General features: G+C 34.4%; 1 protein-coding gene across 2 annotated transcripts in view; it reads right to left on the reverse strand.

The window, feature by feature from the left end:
• STIM2 (stromal interaction molecule 2) overlaps positions 1–12458 on the reverse strand; it is a 141560-nt gene that overhangs the window by 56776 nt on the left and 72326 nt on the right. For both annotated transcript variants that reach the window (XM_044225827.1, XM_044225828.1), the window contains exon 3: positions 1529–1643. In XM_044225827.1, the coding sequence (XP_044081762.1) occupies positions 1529–1643 (115 nt within the window). The remainder of the gene's footprint in view (positions 1–1528; positions 1644–12458) is intronic.

Below are 12458 nucleotides of genomic sequence, written 5' to 3' on the forward strand. Positions count from 1 at the left end.
GAAGAGTCAGTCAATCAATGTGGTAAACCTCATTGTTGTCCTATGTTAAGAACTTGCCATAGCCACACCACCCTTCAGCAAGCAGCATACTGTTCAGCCAAAAGCCACCAACACTGAGGCAAGACCTCCACCAATAGAAAAATTAAAACTTGCTGAAAGCTCAGAGGATGATTAGCACTTTTTAGCAGTAAAATATTTTACAAATAAGGTATGTACATTTTTTTATACATAATGTTATCGCATACTTCACAGAATACAGTATAGCATAAACATAACTTTTAAACACACTACGAAACGAAAAAACTCATTTGACTGGCTTTACTACAATATTTGGTTTATTATGGTGGTGTGTACAGTATCTCTAAGGCATACCTGTAAGCAGAGTAAGTTTTTCTGAGGTTTTCCACCATTCTAGCACTTTCTCCCCCATGAAATGTACATTCTTTCATTCGCAATACTACCCAAATTCCTATTACTTAAAAATGGTATGGGGCAGGGAAATGGAAAGACAGATTTTTAAGTGTATGTATTTTTCATTCAAGTCAGTGGTATTTTTTTCCTTCTTTTTCTTCTTCTCAGTGTATTTTAACAAATGACTCCTTTAAAAAGTGAAAACAAAAATGTAAACAAGCTATAAACCTCCTTGTACATTAATAAAAAATACTGAGCATTGATGGGATAGTTTTCTAAGAAAATTTTTCCATTTCCAAATGTTACCACAACCAGTCTAGTAAATTTATAATAAAGAGTCTTTATCCTACTGTGCAGTAGTCTGTCCCATCTTTCTCCTCCTTTCCTTTTATTATTCAAACTTAGAGAGGAAAATATATATAACATAAATGTTTGGTAAAAGAATAGAAACATAAAAACATTAGGAAAACAACATTTTGGTTCACTGTCACTCAAATAAAATAAAAGTAAGAAGAGGAGTAAGTTCGATGGACTTTTTTTTTTTTTTTTTTTTTTTGAGCTTTCTAGTATTAGGAAATCAAGTTGAGGTTTTAGGCATACACCTTTCCTGCCTTAAACAATTACTGTCCATGAGATGGCTGGAGGATCTAAAACCAGAGAAGTAGTAAACTATAAATCACAGAACTTTATCATGCAAGTCTTAGAAGACTTCATAAAAAATTTATTTCAGTAAAAGCTTAAAAGTTCTGTGCCTTCTGAAGACTTTAGGAACTGCTCGCAATAACAAAAAACTTTGGGACCCATATTTACTAGATAAACCTTTTATAATAATGTCACTTAACAAGTGAAGCAATACTCCACAACTTTAAGCTCTCAAACATGCATTATCGTATTTATCCTAGCATAAGGTATCAAATTATCTGAAAACAGGCTGACCCTTAATCATAAGATAAAAGAGCATTTTTCAAAATCAAAAATGGAAAAATTATTTACTAAAATATAAATACCCTCACAGAAACGTTATTTTGATTTTTTTCATAAAATCATTTGCAATTAGTGAGTTAACAATGGCTAAGCAGGGCAGAAGAGCAGATTCAGTTCACTAAAACAGTCTTACCTTCTGAAGTTTTCCACCGTTTCCATAAATCCTCAACAGTTATATGCTTATCTTCTCTGTGCAGATGGCTGTGTTTATTAGTAGCATCTTTATATTTCATATCTTCTCTAATAAACTGTAAGAGAAAAAACACTAAGTAACCTTAAGTTCACTATTTTATAATCTCTATAGACTCAGAAACAAAATTTTTAAATCCCGAGGTGGCAATTTTCAGATAACAACTGGGGCATTTTTGGTATTTTATAGTCACATTATTCTTACATGTTTATAAAATTTATTTAATAAAATGTCTTCCAGTAATCATAACAACAATAAAAGTACTTATTTAATGCTCATTATTTCCCAGGTACTATCTTACATTGTGTCTCTACATACACACACACACACACACTCATTTAACTTCATAATAATTCTATATTATGTATCCTCATTTTGTAGATGAGAAAACCAAGACCCAAAGAAATAAAATAATTTGTCCAAGATTGAAAAAATAACAAACAGCAAAGCTAAGTATACTGTGCTCAACAGCATAATATAGTCTATATTATGGCCAGTACGTGTGTGTATGTGTGTATATATGTGTGTATGTGTGTGTATATATATGCATTTATACGTGCATTTTTACCAGACACTTAGTGACAAGGGTGTTTCAAAACACCATAAATGATAATCTCAATTACTACCTCATATTTTTGTGTTCTCCTACCAGTGAAGCTATTATTTATAGTTGAGAGGCATTTGACTGCAGTGTTCAGAACTGTATTTTATAAAGCTGAAGTAGATCTCTATTAATCTTACATTAAAATAGATAAAGAAAATGCACTAAAATTTTCTTTGCTAAAAACCAACCTGCTCTAAATTCGTTATAGAAAATCCATCAGTTGCTCCCTGCTGCAGTTAAAAAGTTGTTTGCTTTTTATTTGGGAGTAAGAGAACCAAACACCTTTTATGGCTTGCATACCATTTTCCAATCCTATTCCCAACAATCTTTTTAGCCTGATCTCTTGACACTATCCTCATATAAACGCATAACTCTAATTATATAAAGAAATATTTTAAATTATTAAGCTTTTTCTCTCATTTCTCATTTTTCCTGTTCTGGTATTATTTTACTTGATATCTTTATTGATTTTTTTCTGATTTCAAAAATATAAGATCACACAAAAGATTATTTAAGAAACCCATAATGCAGAAAGTGAATATCCCCAACCAATATCCCCCAAAGTGAATAACTCCCAATCCCAGAGGCATGTTTTTCTGACTTTTATATACTGACAATGAACATCATTTTCAGACAAAGGCCAAATTTTGCTTTTATGTCATCTTCCACTAAAACTAAAAAAACAAATTTTTAAAGCTGTATAATATTGAGAAATCATTTCACTTTCCTGAGATTTAGTAACCTCAGCTACAAAATGAAGAAACAACATTTTACGATCAACACTACTCAACATGTCAGGAGACTGATTTTGGTCAGGGAACTGATACCTGTCTACAGTATGTAGAGAAACAGAGAGAAGCCATTTAGAAACCTATACAGTAACAGACATTTTCAAAGACTATGACCCAAGCACGTGGTAAATGTACTTACCATTTACCATTATAGATGTAGGCCCCATCTATAACGAACTGGACATGAAAAATCTGGTCCTTCACCATAGATACTTTGAAAAGCAATAACCCAGGTCTATTCTAGTGCTTATGTATTTTACTGTTCTAACTAGTGCCTCACTTTGTTTTCCAAATACCCTTTTAAAAAGTTAAAGGGGCCTGCCTCATTGCTCCAACTCCTCCTATTTCATATTTTTCTAATTTCCTATTTTCTGCCCATTCCTCTTTGTTCTTCCTGATATTTTCAGAATCCAGTAGATATACCCGGAAAAATCACTGTCACTGAGATGTTCAGAAACTGCACCTAGCTTGGGAAAGGTTCAAGAGCTAGAGAGAGGGGCACCTGGGTGGCTCAGTTGGTTAAAGCCTCTGCCTTCGGCTCAGGTCATGGTCCCAGAGTCCTGGGATCGAGTCCCGCATCGGGCTCTCTGCTCAGCGGGGAGCCTGCTTCCTCCTCTCTCTCTCTGCCTGCCTCTCTGCCTACTTGTAATCTCTGCCTGTCAAATAAATAAATAAAATCTTTAAAAAAAAAAAAAAAGAGCTAGAGAGAAATTCTAGAAAGAAAAGCATGGGGATGAAAAAAGCAGGGAGGAAGCCTGCCTTGGAAATTTTCCAGTCAGTTGGAATAAATGGCAACTGTTTCATATTTGTGATACATGAGGAGGGGAAAAAAGTCCTAAGAAATTCTCTTTACCACATGAACACAAAGAACCTAAAAGTAGAGTTCTGTGGCTTTAGGATCAATGTACTTCAGAAAATAAAGCTAATCTCCATATACAGACAAGATGAGGCATTCTAGTCACTGAACTATTTTAGTAAGCCTAGGATGAGTGTATAGACACCTGCTACAATATGTGATTAACAAAATAAAAGAATTAAGATATCAAAAAAAGGCTATTTTTTTAAAAAGCTCAGGAAGATTATCTATAGTGCAGTTAATGCAAAAGAACTATTTGGCTCCCAAAAATGTTGGGTCAAAACTGAATAAATGCACAGAATTGTATTTTCCCTGAAATTATCATTTAAAAATTAATATATACTTCCCTTTTAAAACATGATCCCAAGACAACACAATTCATAACAAACCATATTGAACTGTATTTTATATCTCATACATCTTCAACATTTTGATCACAAATGTGAACAGAAAGCATTAGAAAGCACTAGAAATATGAGTAGAAAGCATTAGAGTAGAGTAGAAAGCACTAGAATTACTTTGTGTTGAAACTAAGGTGGAAAAATGTTAACTAAACCAAGTACACTAAAACTCATCAGTTTCCATTAACCCTCTCCAGTATGTTTCCTACAGGATCAGTTTGTTCAGAATTTTCTAAAACTTCACAGAAAACTGTAAATCATAGAACAGAGGCAGGCTAACTAGAGAAAATTTAAAAGCAGTCACCAATAATTGAAAATGCATGAGAAAATGACAAATTTTTATCTGCTGAAATCTGGAAATTAAATCAGAAAATAGAATCTGAAATTCTATGAGGTAAATCTTTAAATAATGTAATGCAAATAAAAAGTGGTAAACATGTCCAATTATGTACCTAATTATACCTACTATAAGAAAGGCTGAATTGATAATACAAATACAGAAGTACTCAAATTTCTTCTCAAAAATATTTATGCAGATGATTCTTTAAAATACATTCTTCTAAACCATTATGGAATTTACATAGCCAGTTTCAGGAACTTAGCTTCTAGATGATAAACTGGTATCAGTTCCTTGTATCTCTAACATATATATTATTTGTATTTTGTATTTATACTTCATATTTTTGATGCTATATTTTTCTTTTTATTCCAACTGCACTTATATTTGTGTTATTTCTATGACAGTGCTTAATAAAATCTGATACATGCAAGTACAGACACAATTGAGGGCTCTTTTCAGCCAATATTTACCTCCTTTCCTACCAAAGTAAGTGTATATCTCTGAATGTGTTCAGTCATCCCTCCTCCACCTATCACTCATTGCCACAGCTGTGTGACTAAAGGATGGACACTTGACCCAGAAGAAAACAATCCAGAGTATGAACAGGATGAAAGGATTTTATTTCACAAGTAAATGCAATTCAGACCATAAAAGGCTAGGTTATTTGGTGATGGTTCTGGATTTTTAAAGAAACTGGTGTTGAAGGTACCATTTTATGAATGGACACATGAACCACGTACAGAGGAAGCCAAAACGTAGAGACAGAAACTAATGAAAGAGAACAGAGAGAGAAAGAAATGGTACCAGGAACTGCCTCAATTCTTGAGGACTTCCTGTTTCAGTTCCCCAGGAGGCCTGGGGTATATAATTCTTCTCCTGATTTCCACGACATAAGAATGATACATAGGTATTTCCCCTTTTATTTTTAAACATACAATTTTAAGATCTCAATACCCAAGGAGAGGTGATTTATCATCACAGTTAAGCACTCAGACTCTAGGGTGACAAATACACTCAAAATCTGACTCCACTGCTTGCATTTTTTTTAGCCTCATATTTCTCCTTTGTACAGTGAGGAAATTAAATCACCCACCACGTATGGTTATGGAAAGAGTAAATTAAAAATTCATACTTAGAATATAAAAGTGTTAAACAATAAAAACAACTTGAGTTGTTATTGCTGTTGAGCTTTAAAGCCTGAATAAATTAGTTTCACCTTGACTACACTGGTAACTTAATATACATCTTGGAAAATATCAGACATTTATAAAGCTACAATTTCCAAATACTCTTAAAACTACCATTTCAGACATTCTGAAACAAAATACATAACACAGAAATGAACAGGAAAACCACAAACTTTTCATTGACAATGTAAGAGGTTTTCCCAAAGGATACCTGTCATCAAAACAACAGTTTCCAAGGTCTGATATGTGAGTCAGTTAAAGCAAATGGGTTCCTGGAAAAAAACTGCAGGGTCTTCCTGTCTTGAAACTAATACTAAAATAGCTCAGTATAATGTCTCAGGGGAAACAATACATAACCAGAAAGGACTACTATTATCCGTGCTTGTACAGATGGAAAAAGGCAGAGCTAAGGGAGGGTTGACAATTTATTTGACTTGACAGAGTTATTTAAGATAATCAAATACTGGAAGTAAATGTTAAAGAATTCCGAAGTTTAAGTCCTTCACCACTATTCACACCACTATCCTAACCTGGATATTCTGAAAAATTTACTGATTCTCAATTTTTAGAAAAGATACCATACTAATTTTGCATGAATTGCCCATGTTTCCTCATCCCAAAACTAAGCATAGTGGTGGAAAGCACAGACTCAGTCTTCACACCTTGAATATCTCAAATGTACTATTTGCTATATGACATTAGTAAGCTACTTTTCTCCCTTCGCTTCAGTTTTCTCAGCAGCAAAATGTAATTATAGTCATATATCAAAAGTGACTTTTTTCACATGAAGTATAAAAAACTGTTTGGTATAGAGTAACCACTCAACAATGTCAGTATTTCATGTAAATCATTTATTTTTTAAAATAACAAGTTAAATCTTTGCCTTGATAGGCACACTCTGTTTCATTTCTTGAAGTGGCAGAAGATAACTCTACTGATAATCACTGATGTAAGTGTAGTAATATCAAATCTTGGTTGATACCCGCCACACAAACTGCTGTTCACAATGCAGAGATACAGGCTAGTGCTAAGATTTGTCTTAGTAACTTTGACCTTATCATCTAAGATGGATGACGACACCTACACAAAAACATAAGAGAACCCAGGCAAACTGGAATATGTTTTCATGGAATTAAGAATGAAAAAGGTAAATCACTTAATATCTGAGAAAAAACTTTTGAGATCCTAACTTCAAATATTTTTTTTAAACATTAAAATTCTATACTAAAAAAAACCTTCAAGCTGATTTGGACAGTTTCTACACCTTAACACAAGCATAACTTTACACTTTTGCCCAAGTGTTACAGTATGTTATCAGCCCTTAATTCCAATTCCTAAGCTTCCAACATCAAAATCCCATCAGTCAATCCCCAGTTTACCCACAGTAAATGCGCTAATGACCTCCTTAGGATTCTGTTCTGTTCTCAGAACAGCTCAGCGTTCAATTGGCCTCACAATGACTGTCAACACCGTTTAAGCTAGACTATATAGCCTTTTATGAGCTAGGTGGAGACCTTAACCATTATTTATTACACTAATTCAAATAAATGATCAGTTAATAGAGATGACAGATGACAATCAAATAAGGAGTTTACAAAGACCTGTAAAACACAACATATTTATGAGCTGAAGTATGCCAGTCATTTGTTTTACATGAACCAATACATGACATATTATGACTAGTCTTCAAGATTACTGTTCATTATAATCCCAAAATCTCTAACAAAATTACTGATGATTCCATCAATCAATCCAATTGTAAATAAAGAAATATAAATAAATAGATAAATAAATAAATAAGGTATTATACTGTCCTTAAGAACACCAAAATAAAAGTCCAAAGGCAGAAGCAAATGATTCATCTTCTGTGTTCTCATTTGGAAAATAAAAGGAAAAAAAAATTTTTTAATTATAAATATAAAAAAAGAGAGCACAGATTTACAAATATATGGGGAAAATTTATTGTTTTTATTTACTATTATTATTTATTTTTTATTTTTTAAAGATTTTATTTATTTGGCAGAGAGAGAGATCACAAGTAGGCAGAGAGAGAGAGGAAAAGAAGAAGGCTCCCCGCTGAGCAGAGAGCCCGATGTGGGGCTCAACCCCATGACCCTGAGATCATGACCTGAGCCGAAGGCAGCAGCTTAACCCACTGAGTCACCCAGGCGCCCCTATTTATTATTATTATTAAAATAAGTAGCTATTGTAGCAAGTTAGAGATATACCAAAGTCTAGTTTTGGCTCTAGTTTCTGGCCAAAATCTACCATTAGGCTTTGGTTTCAGTTTCCAGAAATCCGAACACACAAATATCTACTTAAATGTCTCCTGCCATCAATGAACTTGTGTGTGATCAATACTCATGAGATCATATAAATCAAAAAATATCCATCAAGCATAACAACAGTAACACATAAGGTAAGCCACTCAGATTTAACATCAATATGTGAATTTTACTTTAAGTAAACTTTCAAGATGTAACAAAAAATCTCCTCTTTTCTACTGGCTAAAATGAGCTAAGTCAGAACTTGTATTTCCAGCTAAGAAGAGGTTACAGACACAAGATTTACCACCCTCTCCCAAAACAAATAAGAAACTGGATAAAATATAGGGAATGATGGTTTTTAAGACACTGAACATCAAGACAACAAAGTACAGTGATCCCTGGAGACCAAAAACAAAGCAAGCCCTGGGACTGCCCTAAATTAATTCCTGAAGAGAACTCCAGACAAAGCACAGGAAGAGGGAACCCAGGCAGAGAGGACAGTCCTCTGAGTTGAAAAGACAGAACTGGCAGGGAACAAAAGAGGGTATGGATTACAGTACTAAGTACCAGAGAAGAGTGAGCCACAGAGAGAGAAGCCTGGGTTACCTCGAAAGAGTACCTTGAGTCTTTCGTGACTACTGATCACCCCACGCATGCAAGCCAAGGAAAAAAGACACACCAAAAATTTGGAAGAAATAGTCTTTGAAGATTACATAGGACAGGGAATAGTGCTTGTTCCCACAAGACAGAAGAGAAAATCTCCTAATCTGTAGGTCATCAGGTGGAAGACTAAGAAAGGTTTTGCCCTAGTACTGAGAAATACTAACCCCCAACTAAACTCTACATTGATTCTGCACCCCCCCCAGAAAAGCTTATAAATACAAGCCAAGGGGATTAAACTGTTTCCATAACTTAACCCTGCCCTAGAATAAAGCTCAAGAATACTTCTATGTTTACAAAATACTCAGTATCGAACAAGGTAAAATCCACATTGTCTGACATTCAAAGAAAAACTACCAAGTACTCCAAGACATAGAAAAACAACCCACAACTGGGAGAAAAGTCAAACAAACCCAAAAAGGGCAAAGATGAGAGAACTATAAACAAAGACATTAAAACAGTTATTATAGCTATAATCTATTCAAAAAGCCAGAATAAATACTGAACATGTTAATGGAGACATGTAAGACTGAAGTGTTTTTTCAGACCCAAATCAAAATTCTAAAAATTAATACCACAAAGACTGAGATGAAAAAAACACTAAATGAAATTAATAATAAACATGACAGACTAAAATACCAGCAAACTTAAATACAGTAAGCATGAGAAACTATCCAAACCAGAGCTGTGGGACAACTTCAAGCAGCCTAACATAAGTGTAATTGGAGTCCATAAGGAGCCAAGAGTGAGTGACAAAAAGACACTTGAAAAAATAATGGCCAAAATTTTTTCAAATTTTATTAAAACTATAAACCCAGAGATCCCAGAAGAAAACTACACCAATAAACATCACAATCAAATAGCTTAAAACCAAGGATAAAGAGGGTAATCTAAAAGCAACTGCATAGGGAAAAGGAGATTTTAAAAAAGCACATAATAGGTACAGAGAAACAGAGATAAGAAGGATAGCACAATTTTTGTCAGATCCAAAAAAAAAAAAAAAAAAAAAAATCGAGAGACTGCTTAGGAAGCATATTTAAAGTATGAAAGAAAAAACTTTTAACCTACAATTCTTACCCAGCAAAAACATCTTCTAAAAATGAAGGCAAAATAAAAACTTTTTCATACATACTAACACTAAGAGTTTATCACAGGAAGTCCTGTACTGCCAGAAATGTTTTTAAAAGCCCTGTAAGCAGAAGGAAACTAATACCAGATGGAAACCTAAGCATAGTAAGAACAGTTTTAAAGGAATAACAGAGACAAAAGCTTAAGTGAGTTCAAGAAAGAACGAGATGAGAAAAATAGTACACAAATCCTTTTGAGGAAACTCGTTGGAAAGAAGGACAAAGGAATTGGGCAATAACCAAAGGGAGAAACAGAATCAGCAGAAGTTTTATGCTGTTGTGAGAAAACAAAAGCAGGTTTGCATCACATGGGAAAGATCCAGTAGAAAATGGAAAATTGTTGAAGCACTGTCCTGCAGTTGCCAAGGGGAGACAAGAGATGAGATGGAGTGCTCAGGTCGAAGTAATTCACTTTTGCAAGGGGCACAGTGAATCGACAATAATAGGAGAGAATATATAGTTTATAGCTATAAATGAAGGTGGATGAGCAACTCCAGTGGCCTTAAATGGCCTCTGAAAAGGAGAGAGGAAAAACTTCCCTATCCCAATCCTAAGATCATCATTGGGATAATATTTTATTTATTTATTTTTTAAGATTTTATTTACTTATTTGACAGAAAGAAATCACAAGTAGGCAGAGAGGCATGCAGAGAGAGAGGGAGGAAGCAGGCTCCCTGCTGAGAAGAGAGCCCAATGCAGGGCTCGATCCCAGGACCCTGAGATCATGACCTGAGCTGAAGGAGAGGTTTTAACCCACTGAGCTACCCAGGTGCCCCTGGGATAAGATTTTAAACACACCACAAAGTATGGGAAATAAACAGACAATGGAAAGGTAAAGGAAAATTACTGACCAATTATACATAATAGATTTTATAGCAACACAAAGATTTCTCTTCACTGCCCTCCACAAAAGAATGTAACAGTTTCAAAATCTGAGGATCAAAATGTTCTATACCACAATTGGGGTGGTAGATACATGGGTATATACATTTGTCAAAATTCATGAAACTGTATTTGGCCAAAATTCTGCACTGAATTGAATGTAAGATATACCCCAAATATTTAAATCATCAAGAATTTCAAGAAACTCATTATCTTTTATGGGCACAATTTCATTCATTGAAAAAAAAATTATTTATTCTAAATGTACTACTCATCTCTCATAATCATTAAGCCAAACTCTAAGAGATTACATTAACTTCCCATAAATTAAACTTTGTGAATGTCTTTTTATTATTTTGGTTTTTCAGGGTAGAAGAGTTTAAAGTACTTCCATCAGTGAGACTCAGGGTTGTAACTATAACCCATTTCTTTATGGTTTTTGCTTGTTTTGTCATAATTGAGATTTTATTGGCTGTTCTCGGAATTAGCACAAAGACATTTCAATTTGTACACAACTCTTCATGCATGTAACCAAAAACCTCAAAAGTCATGTACTTGTGACTCTTTTCTAAGCAGTTATTCCAGTGACTTTCCAGCTTAAAATCTGGGGATAAATTTTCCTTGACAGGATATCAAGTACTATTATTGTCAAATGTTGTACAATGTTACACAATTAAATCCCACTAATTCACAATTTAGTATCGTATACACTATATACTCAAATTTTAATCTGTCACAATACATTAACAAAGTTACTAGGAAAACTGGACAACTACAACTAAAGATATTACAGAGTGTACAAAATTATGACAGGGAGAGCCAAGATCAAGGAATGGTTTTCTTGAGGAAACAATTTACCAAAAGCAACACAGAAACAGAAGTAATTTAAAATGTTCAAGATGTATTAAATGCAGGACTGAGTGCAAATTGCCATTTAGGATGCTCTGTGTTATAGCATATAAAAACCACCCCGTCTATGGAATGTTAGTCTGACACCCAAGACAACCACATGCAAAATGGAACAGGAAGAGAATGAGAGAAATCATGAGTGAAAGGCCTCTCCAATCATGAGAATACAGATATGTCCAAAGAGCAGTCTTTCAGCAGTTCACTTTGGGGAAAATAAAGAGTGCATCAAGAAGTTGCAGAGTAAATGATAATGGCTAGAAGGACAGATTATGACCAGACAATAAAATATTTTCAATGCCAAATTAAGAAGTCTGGGCTATATATGGTAGACTACAGTGGTGGTTCTCAAGTGTGACCAACTCTAATGTCAGTGTTCTGAACACATTTAAAGTAGGTTAAAGTCTGTTAAATGTGTGTCTGACTTACAATATTTTCAACTTATGATGGGTTTATTGGGATATAATCCCATTATAAGTTGAGAAAAAGATGTGTACTCCAGAGCACTGTTTGTCTCAATCAGGTCTACCCTCAGGGGCAACTAGTTAACTGGAGCCTATCCTGCAGGGGTATTATCAGAGCCTAACTGACCAGGACCAATTCAACTCTACCAGGCTCTCTAGCTTTCCAGTGGGAGAAGAGAAATACCCAACTCCAACTCCTCTAGCCATCTTATCCCATCAAAGGGGAAAAAAAAAAACCTAAAACTGAGAAACAGTTGTGAAGGCCACCATACAGAATCACTGGTTCATGAAAAGACTGGGACCTAATCATGGGTCTACAAACCACCTCCCCTCTCCCCACACCTCACCACCATATTACTACAAGCCTATTTGCAGCATTTCTTTTATC

The sequence above is a fragment of the Neovison vison genome, chromosome 11 (assembly GCF_020171115.1).
Source record: "Neovison vison isolate M4711 chromosome 11, ASM_NN_V1, whole genome shotgun sequence".
Lineage (NCBI taxonomy): Eukaryota > Metazoa > Chordata > Mammalia > Carnivora > Mustelidae > Neogale > Neogale vison.